The sequence below is a fragment of the Blennius ocellaris genome, assembly GCF_963422515.1.
Source record: "Blennius ocellaris genome assembly, chromosome: 11".
Taxonomy (NCBI): Eukaryota; Metazoa; Chordata; class Actinopteri; order Blenniiformes; family Blenniidae; genus Blennius; species Blennius ocellaris.
This window is the reverse complement of record NC_137660.1, coordinates 11,065,096-11,084,827: the sequence shown is the minus strand read 5'-3', so window position 1 is coordinate 11,084,827 and position 19,732 is coordinate 11,065,096. Positions and strand designations below refer to the sequence as shown.

The window sequence follows — 19,732 nt, the reverse complement described above, 5'->3', positions numbered from 1 at the left end:
AGAAATATCCAATATAAAGTACATTTGTTTGCAGAAACAACAGGTTGTTACTGTCTAATGTCTGGTTTTTGCAAAAAAATGTTCACCAGACAGTAAAATCGTGCAAGGATTCATTTTTGTCTCATGACAACCAATCAGAAAGCAAGCTGAGGTGTCCTTTAATCCAATTTAATTAATTCACCTCCCAATAAAACCTACAGGAGTTTCAAAACCAGTTCACGTGATAGAAACATGGTGATGCATTTATTTTTGTAGTAATATGGAATCAGTTTTACACATATGGTAAAGTTAATAATGGATGAGCAGGCATAGTATATATATATGTCAGTATAATATTTTCAGATATTGGTCAATTGGAACCAACAGGTTGCATGTGCATAAAAAAAACAGCCTCATATAGGTACATTGAACAGAGGAACAACTAACAGTAATTGAAGCTGTCAAAAGACACAGTGTGTCCGTGTGTGTCCGTGTGTGTCCGTGTGTGTCCGTGTGTGTCCGTGTGTGTCCGTGTAACTACAATATGGAGGCGAAAAAAAGAAACACCACAGCCTCATCATAGTTGATGTCTCCCCTGGGCACTTTCCACCCAGCACTCAGGCCCAGGTAGTGAATATTTAAAACCATATTAATTTTTTTTTTTCTTGCCCCTTGACAGCTCCCATGATGCATTGCTGCAGCTCTCGCTCCTTTTCTCTGAGATTTACCCACAAGGCCTGGGGGCCTGCGACTGTTTAAGCTCAAGCGGCTTGTTTAAGCACAATGATTATGTATTCATTATTTATTTAGACACGGCCCTACAAAGCACTCACTCCATCACCCTTAATTAGTGCGTCTTAATTAGGCCCTGCTAATGGCCGGCGCTGTCGTTCAGCCCAGTGCAACCTGCTGCTTCCACCGAAATGACACATCTCCTAGGGATAGACCGCTCCTGCAGCTGTCGGAGCACAGCGGACCTCGCTGGGCTGGGCTCAGGACACTGCTTACAATTAAATGCCAACCTAAAATTAAATGCTTTTTTTTTTTTTTCCCCTGTGCTGCCACATGCAGGCCGCTCTGCACATCATACCCCCTGTTGCTTTTTTTAAGGAGGGGGGGGGGGGGGGGGGAGCACAAAAAAATTGCTCACAACTGCAAATTTAAGCCTTTGGTAGTCGTCAGTATTCCTGCAACTAATTTCATTGTTCTCATAGCTTCACATTGGAGCTTGAGTGGGCAAAAACATTCACAGTGAAAGGAAACCTGTGGGTTTGTAATCACTGGAAGGGTCTCATTATATACTAAAATAATTGCACAAATATATCTACTTTTCGAATTAAAAAGAAAATGCTAACACACCTGTGGTCATACTGTATAATGTCAAGGATAGCAGCTACAAGAGGTGGAAACACTCAGCTGCTGTTACATTGATTAAATTATACTCAGAAGCAAAGTGCTGTTCTTGAAATACATTGTCAAATAATAATACAGCCAGGATCTAAGATACACCCTGTGTTATGCCCTCAGTTCAGAGCAGGAGTATGACATTAGAAAATATATGCGTAGGGGGAGTCTGTGCCAGACAGGAATTTCTTTTATTGCAATTATCTCTTTTTACAAACAATTAAAAAACAAACATGTTATTTGATACTCAAATGCAACCCAGAAACTATAGCAGTGAACTTTCAGGAAATGTCAAAGGCCAACAACAACAACAACTGAAACGAGACACCCCAAAAAACTAAGAAGAAAGCATTTGCTACTCTACCTCCCTACAGTAGCCAAACAGGAAAAAAACACTTTGAATGAAACAAATGGCAGCAGTGAGAAGAACCCTTCAGGTCATAAATTAACTAACATGCCAACGAGGGAATTCAGCTGGAAGGTGAAGATGCACTACTTTAACGCATCAATTATCGCATCAAAATGTAATAACACCTCTAATTTGTGTTGGAGGAATTGTGGTAAAGTGGGTGACTTTATTCATATATTCTGGGATTGCCCAAAGACAAGATTTTTTGGAAATACATGCAAAATAAAATACAGAAAACTGTGGGAATTTAGTTCAGCATTCATATTGGAGGAGGAACATAGAAACCTAATGACACTCCTGCTCCTGTTATGGCGGAAAATAATAACAGCCTCTTGGCTCAAGCCTCAAACATCCAACATCATGTAATGTAGAGATTGAGTAAAACAAGTTCATATTGTGGACGAAGTACTTTATGACAAAAAGGCCTACGTAAATTCTCATCCAAAAGGCCTCGGCTGACTGGAGACTTGAGCCTCTGGTGCAGTTGAAACAGTCCTGCTTCTGATTCTACCGCCAATCAGGGCGCCTCAGATGTTCAGGCTCCAGCCGACAACTGTGGAAAATAAAAGATGTTCGATTAAGCAAAAGAACTCTCAGTCTCAAAGTTACTTTTTCATTGCGTCTAATTGCATTTTCAGTAGAAAGCATCGAATTCAATTCACCTGCATGCTCGAAGTAATTGTCAGATGCATCTTGAAGAATAATGAGAAAATTAAATCAGATAAAAGCCAGGCATTTTCTCTGTGGGAGACCTTTTTTTTTTTGCTATAAAAATACAGATCAAAAGGTTTCAATATTAATTCAAAATGTGGGTGTGCTGGTTTTAAAATGAGAATATCACTTAGGTAAAATTATATACTACTCCTAAATATCCAAGAGCCTCCAAATAAGACTGGAACTCCTCCTTGTTAAATAGTGGGTGTTGTGTTTGCTTGTTAATCTCACTCTGCAATATTATTACATCACTGCTGAGCTTCACCCTGTATATATGGAGATTTAACTTTTAACCTTCAACTCTATTTAACTATCCTTTCGTTCTGTGTGGAGCCATGTAAAAAGAACCCCCCCCCCCCCCCAAGGATTAATATTCTTCTGACTTCTGACTCTGATTTCTGCTTTGTTTGTTTGTTTATTTATTTCATGTCTTGCTGCTCCTGCGGGCTCAGATGTCGTTTGACTTTCATCGCAGAACTGAGTACTTCTGATAACCTGAAAAAAAAATCACATGCGAAATGACATTTGACATATTTTGACTAAAAGCAGGTGACATGTTGTGATTTGAGTTATTCTGAAAAAGGGGGGGGGGGGGTTTGCATGCAGAGTGATTGCATTCTGTATGCGCTCGCAGTCGCCGATTGTTCATGAGGCTTGTTTCCAATTTACCCTGATTACTCATCCACTCTCCCACTCAAGTGCTTGCAGATATGGATTTGCGTTTCAGTGTCTGTTTCATCTTCAGGAACTCGGTGTGAAACTCGCTCTGCCCTCGGGTTTCATGATGATTGATTGATTATTAGAGCTCCCTCTCTTTTTTTCCCTTAATGAAGACCGAGGACCAGTGGCAATCACTCAATTACACTTTACTGTACATAAAGGAGTAGCGAGCCGCGATTCATTTCTCACCTTATCGCTGTGTCGTGAGCGTGCCAATAAAAAGCTGTGTACACATTATTATTGACTTAAAGGCTCGGCAATCTCTTTCACAACCGGCGATGTGATCTGACATGACAAATTCGGCTCATTTGGAATTCCACTTACACTCAAATAGCGTTTGAATTCGGGAGCAGGAGTTGAGATCCAGAGATGTTGCTGAATAATTCCTCCCTGATCCAATGAGACTTACCAAGTGGACCTCTAGGGAAATAAAAAAAAAAATAAATAAAGTTATTAATTGGGCTATATTGTATAGGTCGTGTACATGTGGCAGGTTTTGACACCGAGTGATGCAACGCAGCAGAACTGCATCCAACCCCCTTGGGCTATCTGTCAGTCAGAGAAAGAAGACATGCGGGGGCAACCACGAATCGTGCAAAGGAGGAGGCGGGAGGAGGTGGAAGCAAAGGACTGTAACCTATTCGGGATGAGAAAAGGCAGCAAGAACCAGGTTGAAGAGGTTGTCGGTGGCAGGGACAATAAAAGGGAGACATGAAGAGAAGAGGGCAAGCCGAGCTCAACTCTAAACTCTCCCTTTTTTCTGCTCAAAGAGAGAACAAACTGCCGAGTTTGGCAGAGGTGGTAATGAGAGCACCTCTGGGTTTTTATTTTATTTTTTTGGGAGGGGTTTTTTTGCCTGGCTTTTCAAGATGCGGAGGGAAAGAGAGAGATTTAAAAAAAAGGGGGGGACATGTGGAAAGATGAAGGCAGGAGTTTAAAAAAAAAAAAAAAGGGAAGAAGGGCAGTTCATGGCAGAGTGGCATAACAAGCCCAGGAGGCATCGGAGGAACGACCGTCCGCTTGTTCCTTACTTTGTCCTCCGAGAGCTGCCTTAATAGAGCCCTTGTTTCCAGCCTGCCACTCAGGATAATAAGTAGGATAACTGCAGTCTGTCTCATCCTCCCTCTTTTCTTCTCCTTCACCTACTCCTCCTCTTCCTCCCCTACTTCCCATGTCTCCTTCCGACTCTTCTTTGTGTCCTCATTCTCCTTTTCATCCTCCTCCTCTGGCCCACCCTTCTGCTTTTCTCTCAGCCTGCGTAGGTATTTCTTTGTCATGTTCCATGTCTTTTCAGTCAGCAAGGCAACTCTTAAATAGCTGCTCCGCTGCAGCCTTGACCTCTCTGGGAACAGAAAGCCAGATTGTATTTTGTTCGCCATCCTCTTTTTATTTTTTCGTGCTAGATCGGGGGGGGGGGGGGGGGGGGGCGAAGCATGACATGATTTAGCAAGTGAAAATACTGTGTGCCATGTCACATCTATGACAACAAAAGCAAAAAAAACCATGATTTGGTACAGACAGCTCCCCTTGGCAGCAGCCTTTGTCTGACTGTCATCGCTGATAATTTAATTGCAATGATCTTCTATTATCATTTACTCGACACAATAAAAGAGAAGGCGAGACTTTCGAAAGCCCTGCGCGTCCTCGCTGTACCTCACACGCTCAATCTTGTGGGCTCGGGGTGCAGCGCCAGCGAGTCACACAGTCCCAGAACGGAGAGGCACCATAAAAGTTGACGTGACGGCAGCCCGCGACGCGTCTCGCCGTAATTGCGGCTGACAAGTTTGCATGGATAACAGAGAAAACGCCAAACCTTCCGTTGAGGGTGTAACCCTGCGTTGCTACGAGCAGACAGCCGCGGATTTAAAACACCTGAATGAAACACGCTCCAAAATAACCCATTTGCATATTTTTAGACTTCTGTTTATTAATAGCACTGACTGACTGCTTGTACTTTGAACGGATTCGTACGGCCTTATTGGGCGGAAGAGGATGATTCAAACACAATCAGCTGATTTGCTGAATATATTGTAAATAAACTTGCATTTTCTTATTCTGAAGCAGAGAAGGCAAACATGGGATGACCTGGCAAAGGTTGAAGGTTAGATAGCCCTGGTTTTGGGGAATTATGGTTTGTAGTGTGCATGTTGATGGAGGGATTTGGATGCATATCGGTGTAATTGATCAGAATATGTGTGACTGTCTCTGTTGGCCCTGTGATGATCTGGCGACCTTTCCATGCTGCTGCCCATGCCTTTCTCCCTTTATAAGGTTATTAGATCAACTCCAGGGGGAATAGAGTTCCAGTTTTTTGATGAGAGCGTCATAACGAAACTCTGAAATCCAGAACTGAGCAACAGATGGCAGCGATGAGTGTCGTCATACAGCAGCGACAGATACAATAGTGAGACAGGAGAGCGATGCCATTCGAGAGAGTCAGTGAAAACATACATGCTGAAGGCAGCAGACACCGTGCGATCAAAGACCAACATCCATTTCCATTATTATTCTGGAGGGAAAATAAACATAGCAGGTTTTGTTAAATGTGATTATGTTCACAACAGGCCACACGGTGGTTAGCGCTCTCACCTCACAGCAAGAAAGTTGTGGGTTCAAATACAGGGCCTTTCTATGTGGAGTTTGCATGTTCTCCCAGTGCGTTTGTGGGTTTCCTCCAGGTACTCCGGTTTCCCCCACTGTCCAAAGAAACATGCACCAGGGGGTCCCTCAGCCCCCCCCTCAAAAAAAAAAAAATCCCCAGGACACACTTTTAAGAGATTATTGATCTCAATGTGCTTCTCCTGACTTAATAAAGGCTAAATGAAAAATAAAATAAAGTGCTCGTTTGCAGGCCAAACATTGGAGTTGAAATCATTTATAAGTTTGACACTCCTTTCTTTTAAACGTTCCCTGTGCTGCTTTTATCCCACTGAATTTCTCAGGCGGGAAAGATCATTAGATATTTCTTCTCAACAGTGTGAAGAATTTGTATTCATTTTAAGATGCACGCTTTGATACTGTGACTGCACACCTGTGATTTTGAAGCCATGTCCTTTTAACCCAGCAATACAGTCCAGGGGGGAGAAAATGAGGTGCTCTGCTCTCACTAAACTGATGTAATTAGTAAAATGTGTTTCACTTTATATAGTCTGGCACATCATTACTGAGAGAGTGGGAACGGTTTGAACCTGACCAATATTAAAACCAGAAGCAGAGAGACTTTTTTTTTTTTCTTTTTTCTTTTTTTCCCGTAGCAAACCTGCAGCTGACTCAGACAAATGCTGGTGATTTTTAAATAGATAAAGCCTTAATCCACGGGACATTTGATCAACGGTTAATCTGCTGCAGAAATTCTATTAAAAGGCTGAGGGCTCATTAGCCAATAGATCTTAATCCCATTACTAGCTGTGCAGTGGGGAACCATGAGCCCGTCTGCATGTCGCTCTGTGGGGGATACTGTTGCGGGCAGCCGCAGAGAAGGTCACACACAGCACACTGCCATTTTCATAATGAGAGCAGAGCATCATGCATCATGCACAATCATAAAAAAGCCATCATCGGCTATGCAGACACATTTAATCATGATGCATGTCTGGACCTAACATATTTAGCCCCACTGTGTAATAACAGGCTCTATTTCCGCTCTCATGTGGGCCTGGCCCTTTAGTTTAATTAAATGTTCACTGGAATATCAGAGTAATCTGTCTCGCTCAGAGTTTATTATGCTCATTGTTGGAAAATTGCGTATGAGCTGGTTGACATGTGCAGCGACGCTTTTTGTAATAAATGTTTGGATGTTGTGTGCAGAAAAGCAAAGCCAGATTGTGAAAGAGAGAAACGAGGCAACAGAAGAGCAGAGAGTGGTGTGTGTGTGTGTGTGTGTGTGTGTTGGGGGGGGGGGTGGGGGGTGGGGGTTCATGGAGGAGAACGTCGGGGCATGTCGTCTCGTTCTCATATTAAAGAGGAGAGCAGGGGGAGGTAGCAGAGTCAAGGATATTTCTAAGTGGAGCTCTATGAAAACAAACATCAGCTCCATGTATTGACAGCCACCCACAGGCTGTGTTTGAGGCTGCGTCAAAGCCCTGAGCCGCTCTGCACAGCACGTTGTACACACTCCATATGTCCACGCAAAGTTAAACAAAAGTCTGCAGCCACCTGGGAATTTGTCTCTTGACCTGTGATGGGGGGGGAACAAAAAAGCCAGAATCTGTATTTTGTTGCTACCTAAAAACCTGAATCAGCTCCATGTCTGTCTTTCAAGAACAAGCTTGTTATGGTGAATTCATTCGCTCTTCCTATATTTTATTGAAACAAATGTCCTTGTCCGGCTATCAAACAATGCTTAATCAATAAAGCCGTTGGACTAGATCCACTCAAATGTGAGACATGTTGCTTTATCTATTATGAATCAGTCAATATAGAGAATGCCTGCTAGGCAGGAACAGAGCTCAATAGTTTGTTTGCTGTAGAAGGCAAAAATGTAAAATCAGCTTGATATGTTGACTTTATACAAACATCTCATTTTCCTCTTCTCTTCTCTTCTCTTCTCTTCTCTTCTCTTCTCTTCTCTTCTCTTCTCTTCTCTTCTCTTCTCTTCTCTTCTCTCCTCTCCTCTCCTCTCCTCTTTTTCTCCTCCAGATATTGATGAGTGTACGGACGGCTTTGTCGAGTGTGATAGTAAATCCACTTGTGTCAACTTGCCCGGCTGGTACCACTGTGAGTGCCGGGATGGTTACCATGACAACGGTTTGTTTTCTGCCAACGGGGAGTCGTGTGTAGGTGAGTGACTCGGGTTCACTTCTTCCACACAGACACTACGAATCCAATGAAAAAGATCTACTTCCCCTCCAATTTAAGGAGGGCTATGTAATGCATCGTTAGACTGCGTGAAATTCTGGTGCCACTATAAAGTCTGCTCAAATTCTCATTTTAGAGTCCTTTCGGGAAATATCTGGCTCAGGAATCTTTGGCCATGCAAGAATATGACCTTGTTTGCATCATGAAACTCCACAGAGCGCCATTCGTTGAATTAATTTTACAGCCTTTAATTTCAATCTCAGTTTCCTCAGATCTTCACGGTTCCTTTCTTTGATTTTGGGGATTTGAACTTCAAAACCTTGAAAATTTTGCCTTTTGATGAGGCACAGCTTTGCTGAAATCACCTTCGAAAATATGTTCTGGGGTGATGCGTTTGTGTAAGCAGTGTATATATCTGACTTGATATATCATTCTAAGTGTTTTTTTCCTCCCAAATATGTCACCTTTTGTCCGCTTTTTGCAGACTGTTCATATTTCTGAGGAAGCAGTGTCTCTGATTCAGACTGTCAGAAGAAGTGTCAGCTGTCAAAATGGAAACCCTCAATCTACAATAACACTGAAGCATTGCCTGTAACAATAGCACCTGCTCGTTGACCCAACCCAGACTGTCAGTTTGAGTTGCAAGAAGCAAGAGGAAGTACATTAAAGCTAAAGAAAAAAAAAAAAAAAAAAAATAGAACCCGCCTGCACCTCACAAAGCAAAGTTATAATTTGACCAAAACTGGGTTTCTGGGTTACGTTACAGCTGCATTCTGCATGCTTCAGTCAAGATTGGAAAAGTAGTGTATGGCTGCATTTTACTGTTCATTTTGCCATCGAAAAGACAAAAGTGTCACTGGCCACTGCCTATCGTTTTTAATTAGTTACTTCACACTGAATCAGCCTCTTTTCCCGTGAATTAGCCGTGTTACAGGCACGCAGCATATGTATGATGCCACTTCCTCTGCACTCCCTGCAGACATTAATGAATGCAAGACGGGGAGGAACACCTGTGCCAACGACACGGTGTGCTTCAACCTGGAGGGAGGCTACGACTGCCGGTGCCCCCACGGACACAACTGCACCGGCGACTGTATCCATGACAACAAGGTCAAGCACAGCGGGCAGATCTGGGTGCTGGACAGCGATCGGTGCTCGGTGTGCTCATGCCAGGTAATAAACCGCGGAGAGATGGATGGATGAGTAGAAACACAAGATATGACACACGCACATAGTCAGGCTAAGATGTAGAGAAGCTCCCCCTCGCTTTTTTTTTTTGTAACAGTGTGTGCATCCAGCTGGTGTAGGAGTGATTTTGCCAGGCTTTGTTTGTTCTCTTTCTACTTTCCAAGCGTCTAAATAAAACAAGTATAAACCTGCTCTTCCCTGAGAATGATGCCATCCCCTCCACATCAAATGGCTTTTTTTTTTTTGTCCTGTCACCAGACTGCTCATCTTTACTCGTCGGTGGAAATGTTCCAGCACAAAAGAGCAGTAAACAATGTCTTTATTTTTGTAATCGATTCAGAATTTGTGGTTTTTCATCATGTTAGCACTAATAGACTTGCTCAGTTGGATCAAATAGTTTGTAACTTTGATGTGCCAATCTCCTCTCCAGAAAAAAAAAAAAAAAACAAGAAATAAAAAATGCAAATTGTCGTGTGCACTCAGTCATGGTAAATAATTAAGCAGATAGTGTAACTACATGTTTATAAAGCTGCGCTAATCAATATTTCATATTACCAATGGGTCAGATGGGTTTGTGTAGTGCCTGTGTAGCAACAAACCCACAAAAAAACATTTACAACTGACTATCCCACTGCTGAATGAGGCGAAGCGTTCAGCAACTGAAAAGACAAGCGGGATATTATACAATAATATTATATAGAGAAGTAGAAGAAAATTAGACTTAATGGTCCTGAAGTAGCCAGAAACATAACTCCCACAAAATCCTAATGCTGCTGTGTCTTAATACGAATATGTAAATAGGAAACTGATTCGCTAGTTGCTTGGCCGTTCATAAATGAGGGCTGGGATGATTTCAAAAGTTGAATTAACAATCAGTTTTCATACATATAATTGCAGTGTAATTGTCTTTTTCATGGGGCCTAAAGCCAGCATGCTGTGGTGCTTGGCAATGCAGCGAAATCTATTAGAAGAGTTTGTTGCAAAACAGTTTGATAATGCAAATTCTCCTCTAATGCCCTCTAAAAACAGACGGAGAGGGCTCAGCGGGATTATGGTAAAAGACCTCCCAGTATTTCTTAAACACTAAAAAATTAAACATTGGGATATGATTCTAACTTTTCAGCTTCATCCGACTGGTTTATGGATCTTGATAGACATAATAAAAATGATTGAAGAAAGTTAGCGAGATGGATGATTGTGACACAGTGACATGTGGTGAGGGTTTTTTTTAAGTCTTATTTCTATACTTTTCGTTGGAGTGACTCCAAATGTATTCATACACGAGTATAAACTTCAGCGCGTGCATGGTATCCACTTTGCACATGTTCCCGCTCTGTGACCAGAGAAAACTGGCCACCTCTTCCTCTCCTGCCCACCCTGGCAACACTTCTTTAACATGCTGACACAATGATAAGAATGATCTGTGGTCACTTTTAGGAGCCTGGCAGATTGATCCAGCATTCTAATGGTGTTGTTTTGATTGATTGCCAAAACCAAAGGGACGAGGCATCTGGGAACGGTTGGTCCGGAAAACCCATTCTGTCGTCCCCAACACATTTTTTCCTTCATGATTATCAGGTCACAGAGCAGTCATACTTTACATTTCAGTGTTTCGCTCAAACTAATGCCAAGTGTCTGGCAGAAGTGGAAGGTGATTATAGTGGATTAGTGTCGGTAGTGAATGATCAAGCAGCAAATTATTCATTTGATTACAAAGGACCAGGGCAGAAATGGCTCCCTAATTAAATGAGTCATATTAATTGATTTGCGAGATTGAAAAGCTGCCTGTCAAAATTAGTTGTATCGAGCATTTCAGGGAGCCGGAGGAGTAAACATGTTATTGTTATGAAGGTGACTGGACTCAGCTGGATATGAGATGGGCTGAACCAAGGTCAAACACAGCAGACAAGACAAAGGCCGGGATGTGTCCAGGCTGAGGTCAAAACAGTATGCAAATACTGTAGTTTATAAACTCGCTTTGAAAGCAAAGTGTTTGGCGTCAATCACATCTGTGTGTTATTAATTAGGCAGGAGATTTAGTATATGAAGACGGGATAAATATATAAAAGTGGTGCAATAAGTGTAACAAATAACACCATGAATAAAATGATAGACTTGTTACAGGGTTCGGTTTTTTGTTCGTGATACAATAATCATAATTAAGGAAGGAATCCATGAAGAGTTGCTTCCTCTCATTACCTGCGGTTCAGAGCAGGATGTGACTGCAGGCTGTAACTCCACATCCTTTTATTCTCAGTAAACGAGAAACTTTCTTGTCAAGAATTCGTTCATAGTTTGTTAAAAAAAAAAAAAAAAAAAACACAACCAAAAGGTCAAAAACAAATTAAGTACACTGAAGTTATTCACAAAGTTTTTCAATCTCAAGAAGAAAATCAACAATTTAAGCCACACAACAAGAACAATTGTTTTATATTTCATTTGGAATGAATCAATGACGTTTCTTCATTTCAATTATAAAAGAATGTGTGGATCCTGTGAAACATGCAAACTTGAGAGGAAGTAAAAACAGGAAATCTCACAAATAATCCTTTTCACGTCTGTGCTGTACAAAATAAAATCTTTTTAACACAATACATAATTATTATTCTCTATGTGAAACCTTTTTAGTATTCAGAAAAAAGTGCAAAAAATTTAAGAAATACATACACTTGTGCATCTTCGTGCTACAATACATCTTAAAATATCAAATGATGACGAACCTTCCATCCATGAATTTACAAAATATCTGCTCTTTATGTTTTTATGTTAATTTTACTTGAAACTGAAATACTATTTTAGGAATCAAACACTGCCTTGTTTGTAACATATTCATGAATTTGATTAATTTTGACTTTTAAAAAAGATGTGTTGGTGTGATTCAGATCTCAAACCTTTTTTTTTCATCAGTCTTATTGCTCTTTTCTGTTGAATGGTTAGTGGAGGCAATTACATTTTATTATGACTCCAGGCACCGCAAACTAAATATGGTAATATGAGTGCACAATAAAGATCGCATCACTTTATTTAATATTGAGATGCTCCGTGACACGTATGGCCGCCTCATCTACTACAAACCAACTTGAGCCTTTGGGTTGATTTGTGGTTTCCAGTTAATTCTTTCTATTTTGACACCCAGGAATAAAATTTTGTGGTTCTCGTCATTGAAAACTCCATTTAGCTGAACCTGTACTTGTGAGTCAGCCTCACAGTATTTCAATTTAATAGATGATACTTTGTTTTGTTTTTTTTGTGCAAAAAAAAAAAGAGCCATTAATTGACATGTCTCCCCTGTTATTCCACTGTCTGTGGAATAAACACCACCACCTTTATTTTCTTTACGGCTCTGACTCCGTGACGAGGTAGCAGCGTCTTACAAAGGTAATGAGTTGAATTGAGGCCCGCAGCAGTTGGGAGGCCCCTTAAATCACCGAGACAACGAGGCAGCCAAGTAGCACTTCTTCACACACCACGCTGATGAACAGGAACTCGAGAAGAACAGCTCGGCGTCGGTATTCATCAAATTTATTTCTGTCGGCCCGGGTCTCCTCCGCAGCGCCAATTGAATAACCGTAAAACACTGCTTCCAAGCAGTTGTTGGGGCCGGGCCAACGAGCCGTCATTACATTTATTTACTATCAACATATATGTTTAATGATCCCATCAAAAGAAATGGCTTTGTGCTTGTGGGTTCTCAGGCCGGCCAAGTGATGTGCCGCAGGATGGTGTGCGACTGCGACAACCCCAACGCCGATCTGTTCTGCTGCCCCGAGTGTGACCCGCGACTCAGCAGCCAGTGCCTGCACCAGAACGGCCTGCTCACCTACGGCAGCGGCGACACCTGGGTGGAGAACTGCCAGCAGTGTCAGTGTCTGGTGAGTGAAGGTGGAGAAATGACTCCAACCCTCCGGGTTGATGGCGAAAAACAGCATAAACGTTCCACTGCTGTGCCGCAGTGCCCACACATAAGAAAATGTAACAAATACTCCGGTCTCCATGGAAATGCCCATGAGTGAGAGATGCGCTCTGTAAAGAAAGTCATGCAGAATTTTTTTTTTTTTTTTTGGGCAAGCGAGGAGTGATTAGGAGGTGAATTGGAAGGTTGCAGGGAGGAGAAAATGAAGATTAGTTTTCATCGTGTGCAAAATGAAAAAAAGAGAAAAGTGTGGGTGATTACTGAGATTTTAAAGAATTCAAGGAAGTGCCTACTGTTCGCTGTGATTGAATTACACGTTTTATTGAAGGATACTTTCAAGGTTGAAGAGAGGGACACATGCGTATCTACAGTATAGCTCGGAAGGTGTGTCAGTGAGTTCAGTCCATGTGCTTCCAGGCGGTTGTGCTCGGGTTGATTGATGAGTCCATACAGCATGTGTGTGTCCGGTAGTTTGAAGTGCCCTCTAAACACGCAACACTATTCCTCACACGAAACAAAATGACACAGTGTTCAGAACCCGAGCTCTCCATTGTGAGACATATGCACAGTTTCCTTTGCGCTCCCATCTTGCGCCTGTGCTGACCTTTTTAAAGTTTACATAGTGCCTCTCCGTTCCAGGCAACGGAGAGGCATTTTCCTAGTGTTTCCCTATAAACATGACAAAACGGTAAATCTTTCCACCTGTGAAAGCCATTCCTCCCAGCATATCCGTATGCATATTAAATGCAAATGGCATGCTTTATGTTCCATCCCCACTGACTGTCTTACCCGCACGCTGTAACACACACACACACACACACACACACACACACACACACACACACACACACACACACCCACGCTGGTGTCACTTATTCTGTTGAATGACTCACAAATCATCATCACCGGGGATCTCAGACAAGCACTTTTCAAACCCCCTTTTTCTGCCTTTTAGCCACTATTTGTAGCTTTTAAAGATCAGCCATACTTGGCGCTAAGATACTGTAAGTTGGCTCCAGCCTGACAGATTTATGGTCTGAGTAGCAACAGCAATGTCATTTCTCCCCCTCCCCTTCCTCTCCCGCTATTGTAATGCTGTCCCGGTGCCCGGACCTCGAGGCTGCTTTTTTGGATTTCTTACAGCGAGCCATTATAGAAGGGCTTGAAAATCACTGCTCAGCTGAGAGGCAGCGGGGAATCGCAGTCGGCTGCAAATGGGTTCGCTCGGCTTCACTCTGGCTGTGGCTGTGCTCACTGAAGGCACTTATATATGTTGACACAAGCCGACGCGGAACACATTTTGACAATGCGGGCATGTCTGTCACAACAACAGAGTGCACGCGCCCACATTAATACACACACGTATAAGGTGTAAACATCGGCATGCACGTCGTATACACATGTTCACAACCGCGGGTGTCGCTGAGGCCCAGCATGCCCAGCATATGTCCACACACACCCACGTGAGGCACACTTAGTTAAAAGTGAACGGACGCACAGGCAAATCAAAAGTCCACCAGCATGTGTCACCACGAGCGCCACTTGAAAGGGCGAAAGAGAAGGCTGCTCTTGCGCCGCCATACAGGGGGCTCCGCGATAGCGTGACAGCGACGTGAAATGAACCTTGAACGCTGCTTCACTTAGCAGAGCCGTGGCCGTCCAGGACTCAGCAGGGGCCTCAAAATACGCAGTGACAGCAGGCAGATGGGCAAAAAAAAAAAAAAAAAAAAACATCCTCCCAAGACTGGGGATGCAAGTCCTTTTCGACAAAAAGCGTGCAATCATTTGAAATCAAGACTCTGGCCTTTGCAGACCGTGCAGACGCACGGGCCTCCTGCCATTCCTTATCTTGTTAAATCACCAGAATATCAAACGAGCTGATTTCTATAACCGCACGTGCGGATTGTCTTTTTGGTTGAAGCGAATAAAAAAAAGGCGGAATGTGATTATTGCTGGCTAATTTCTTTGCAAAGATAAATGTTGGCAGCTTTGATCTCCTGAAGGCACGTGTAACATTAATTCACATAGATGCAGATGTATTGTGAAATCTTACACATGTGTGAAGGAGAGGAGATCCATGTAGATACTGTAAATGCTCAAAGGAAAGCCTTTTCAAAGTAATAACCTTCTAATATCACAAAGACATCAAAGACCACCTTCAATTCCAGCCTCAGATAAAGCTTTTTTATTTCTGCGACATTGTTCTGCACAAAAGCCAAATGAAAGCTTATTGTGTACCAAATCGGTTCCTCCTTTGTGATCATAGGCCGCATCTGCATAAGCAGACAGAGATGATAGCGTTCTATATCGCAGTGTGGAGCAGAGACCTGAAGCTACAGTCAATCCCTCATCTCTGGCTGCAGGCAAACAGTGCTACCCCGGAGGGGGGGGGGGGGTTCTCCACTTTAAATGTTTACACACTGCACAGAGGCAGAGACTGAGCATTAGCACTCTGTGTGTCTGTGTTTTATAGCCAGCCTAATTTACTACAACATTTCCAAAAATGCTGAGCCTGGCGTTTTTTTCAGTGATATTAAATATCCCCGGTGGGACTCCAGTGTCAAGCCTCTTGTAAGTTTGTGCGTGCGTGTGCGCGTGCGTGTTTTGTATCTGCTGGTGTGTTCACACGTATAGAGTAAGGAGTCATATTTCACTTCCCAATGAGGTGTGCGGCACAGACGCTCATGGGTGACAGTGTGAGCAGAAGTGGGTCAGGCCAGAATGATGTAGCATTCATTTAAGAGGCCTATTTGCAAAGATGGTCCAAATGTCCGCCGTGTTCTGTGAGGCCAATGGATTGTGGCAGCGGGGAAAATCCAATAAGACTTTCAGCGCTGGAAGTTTGCTGCGAGATTAATATAGGAACAACAATAAGACTAGAACAAGTCAATTAAAAAGCTGGAGCGTTTACCTCTGCAGTGTAAAGAAAAACTGCTGACTTTGGGAGAAGATTGCTCTGCTCATCTATATTTTCTTGGTACCTTAAGTACTTTTTTTTTTTTTTTCATCAAGTGGAGACGGTCCCTCTAGCATACAAATACACAACGTCAGGAAAAATATGTTATATTTGCACGAATACTTATTTAAGCACAGGAAATAATGCAATAATGCCTTTCCATTTCCGTCAATCCGTCTATTCTCCTCAAATTCCCTCTGTCTGTCTCCACAGCAGGGGCAGGTGGACTGCTGGCCTCTGCCGTGCCCGCCCGTGGACTGCGAGTTTACGGTGGTGCCCGAGGGCGAGTGCTGTCCCCGCTGTGTCACCGACCCCTGCCAAGCAGACACCATCCGCAACGACATCACCAAGACGTGCACGGACGAGCACAACATCTCACGCTTCAGCGGCTCCTCCTGGATTAAACATGGCACGGAGTGCACCCTGTGCCAGTGCAAGGTAAGCCGCCGGCCTCGTCGGTAGCATCCAAACAGCAAATTACAGTTCATCTGGTTCGGCCGCAGACGAGACGCCGGAGAGAAATGGTGTGGAAAGTGAGAACCCTTTGTACTTTTCCCAAGGAAAATAGAGTACGCGGCGGCGCAAGCCTTTGGCCCCCGCGCGACAGGCAATCTGAGTATCTTCAACAACTTCGCTGCAGTATTTATTACGCACGTCAGGAGATGTTGGTGGAGCTGGGCCTGTGTTAACACAAACCTCGAGAACCTGAGAGCAGAGTTTGAGTGGGTCACAAATGGAGAAGTGGATCTGTGGAGTCGCACCAGAGCTGTTAAGCAAACCGACATATATGCAGAGAGAGAGAAAATCGGCTTCTCATACACGAGGAGACAGCTGGAATTTTTTGTTTATTTGTTGTTGGGTTTTTTTTGTTTTTTTTTACAAGAGCACAATAGCGAGCAGAGAGAATAATAAGTGAAGATGGGCCATTTGACTTTTTTTTTTTGTTTGTTTCAAGTGACTTCATTTGAGATAATTAGGAAACAGATTTCTAAATCTGTTTGTTTGTTTTTTTATCGGTTTACAAGCAATCTTTGTTATGTGAAAGCCTTTCTTTGATATTAAGGAATATATACCTATGTTCTTGTTTGATCTTATCTGTACAATTGATGCTACTTAAATAAATATAGACAAATGTGAAGCCGTTTGCTGGTTTAGCTGGTGACATGAGATGATGAAAAAGAGAGACAGTACACATACAAAGAAATCAAACCAGCTTTCTTTCTATAAAATGCTGCCACATTCCTCATTGAAGTGGTCAATGGTGCTCTGGCTTCACTTGGAGTTTTTTAATCATGTCAAGTGAGATTTGCAGCGTGTGCTTGATCTCCTTCGCCACATCAAAGCAATGATTCTTCACATTGACCCCATGCAAGCGGGAGAGATTGGAAAATATACGCTTAACCTCATGATTGATATCCACATGACGATTAAATTCATCTGCTCTAAAATTTTCTCTCTCAACCTGAGTTTTCTATTCGAAACGTTTGAGTTCCACATACGCTGGAGCAGCGCGACGCCACACCAACGCTTTTTATGGACTGCCTTCACTTGCATGCACGTAATTGGATACAAGAGCAACTGTTTGAGTCTCGGTTAGCTTCATTTACTTCTCTCCTGTCAGCGCCGGCAGCGGGAGACAACTGCGCCTCGTGGATGACGTTATTCTTGCTTATTGACGGTTGTCACCTCTGATTCAGTGGAAGCTGACATCCTGCTATCAAACTTGATTCAGTCCTCCTGTTCATAATTCCCATGCTGCATGCTGCTGCAAAAATAATAAACTCATAACTTTCCTATAGCACTGCCGAGTGACTAGAAACAGCTATTCATGAAGTAACTAACCCAAACTACTGGAAAGAGAGTACAAAATACAAGTTTGAATTTCAGGGGGTTATGAATCGTGGCTACTTCCTGGTCAAAAAGCAGCAACTCGCATGTTGCTTAGCAACCTCTCAGTGATGACAAGACTCCTGTTTCCAGTATGTATGCGACATTATAATGAGCCTATTCCCCGAAAATGTTCCCGTGTGCACCCAGAGAGGAATCATTTCAGGCCAAACAGAAAAGCTGCACTGAGAGAACATCTGTGGGCCTCTGGTCTCCTGGTCCTCTCTCTCTCTCTCTCTCTCTGTCTCTGTCTCTCTCTCTCCAATGTATAGAGCAGCATCGAGGAAACTTGGGAAAACTCCTATAATTTGCAAGAGTGAATCAGGTGGTGAAGTTTTGTTTTTGTTGTTGCTTCCGAACAGTCTCAGAGAGAGTAACCTATGCAGGTAATATCCTCTTCATTACCCAACGTGAGAGTAAATTGTTTACATCAGCCGCAGGATTAATCCTCAAAGGCCGATTCCCTTGCCTGAGTTTCTAGGATAGAATAGAATATTCTCTCCCTGCCACATCCAAGACAAAAGAAGTCACTCTCGGTGGACTTTCACTAAAATATTCAAAGTCTTTATTTGTGCTGTCTTTCCAAACAGGTTCATATTTCTTTCCTTGGATGCGCATCTCTAATTTTTGAAACGTTCTGTTCCGACATTCAGTGGTGGATTTACCCGACTGAAGATTTCTCCACCAACCTTTAGCAATCCAGGGAGTTTATCAGTCCCCCAACTTTAAAGCAAAATGACTCGGTGACCATTCACATTTGTATTCTCAGTAAAAAAAAAAAAAAGCGGTGCTTTGGATCAGTTGGTGCTGAAATGACACCCAGAGGAACTGTAAATGCCAAACTGAGTCTGTATGCTGCAGCCCCGGCGCCACCCGCAAATATTATCTGCCGTGTTTCAAAGAGCGTTTGCCCCAGGTTAAAGTGTGACAATAATCCACTTGTGTCTCTTTGTCTTCTCTTTCTTCTCGCCTTTCAGAATGGACACATCTGTTGCTCAGTGGACCCCATGTGCCTTTAGTCCCGGCAGATCTGAAGGCACCTGTACAGCATTCTCCATGTAAAAGAAAAAGAGAAAACAACAAAAAAAGAAAAAGTAACACCACCCCTGTGTCTCCTCACTGTCCCTCTCACAGGCGTGGCTCAAACTGTGTTTTTTGCGTTGTCAGGATTGGCTTTGGGCTGCAGCTCCGGATGAATGGAGGTTATTTATCAGGACGATAGTTCATACAATGTCGAATACGAACAGTTGTACAAATTTACCCTTCAGGTACTTTCTCCTCAGATTACATACAGTTTATAGCTCATGTTATACAGTCTTTACAGTAAACGCCACCCATCTGGCACCTCGTGCACGTTAAGCATCAAAATTGTTCTGCAAATCTGTCCGCGACGCGCGCCGGCTCCCTCAACTCCTTTATACCAAATGCAAACCTATGTCATACCAAACAGGTGATGGACTACGGCTTCCTCAAAACCACTACTGTTTGTTCTGTCCCACCACTTAGAGTGAACCTCCAAGGATCACCGTTTCCTCCTTCAAACCATTGCTACATGAACCTGTAAGATATTACTATTACTGGCATGACTGTGCTTGATGTCCGAACATTTTTGCTGATTTCTAAATTCTTAATGATGATGATACCTTAGATAGAGTAAAGGCAGTTAGAATAAGGTTCTGTTGCCACTTTTACGAGTCGTCTATATTATGTGGTGCTTTGTAGCATTTTGTTCCATTTCTCTTTTTTGTAAATTTTATTTCCAAGC

General features: G+C 42.8%; 1 protein-coding gene across 1 annotated transcript in view; it reads left to right on the top strand.

Annotated features, from left to right (window-relative positions):
- The window catches only part of nell2a (neural EGFL like 2a), a gene marked incomplete at its 5' end in the record, with an annotated part of 89,019 nt that extends 69,994 nt beyond the window's left edge, over positions 1–19,025 (top strand). Inside the window, 5 exons of the mRNA XM_080505386.1 lie at positions 7,865–8,005; positions 9,003–9,196; positions 12,907–13,083; positions 16,294–16,518; positions 18,945–19,025. Of these exons, the coding sequence (XP_080361512.1) occupies positions 7,865–8,005; positions 9,003–9,196; positions 12,907–13,083; positions 16,294–16,518; positions 18,945–18,986 (779 nt within the window). The 3' untranslated portion in view covers positions 18,987–19,025. The remainder of the gene's footprint in view (positions 1–7,864; positions 8,006–9,002; positions 9,197–12,906; positions 13,084–16,293; positions 16,519–18,944) is intronic.
- Between the last annotated feature and the right edge of the window lie 707 nt (positions 19,026–19,732).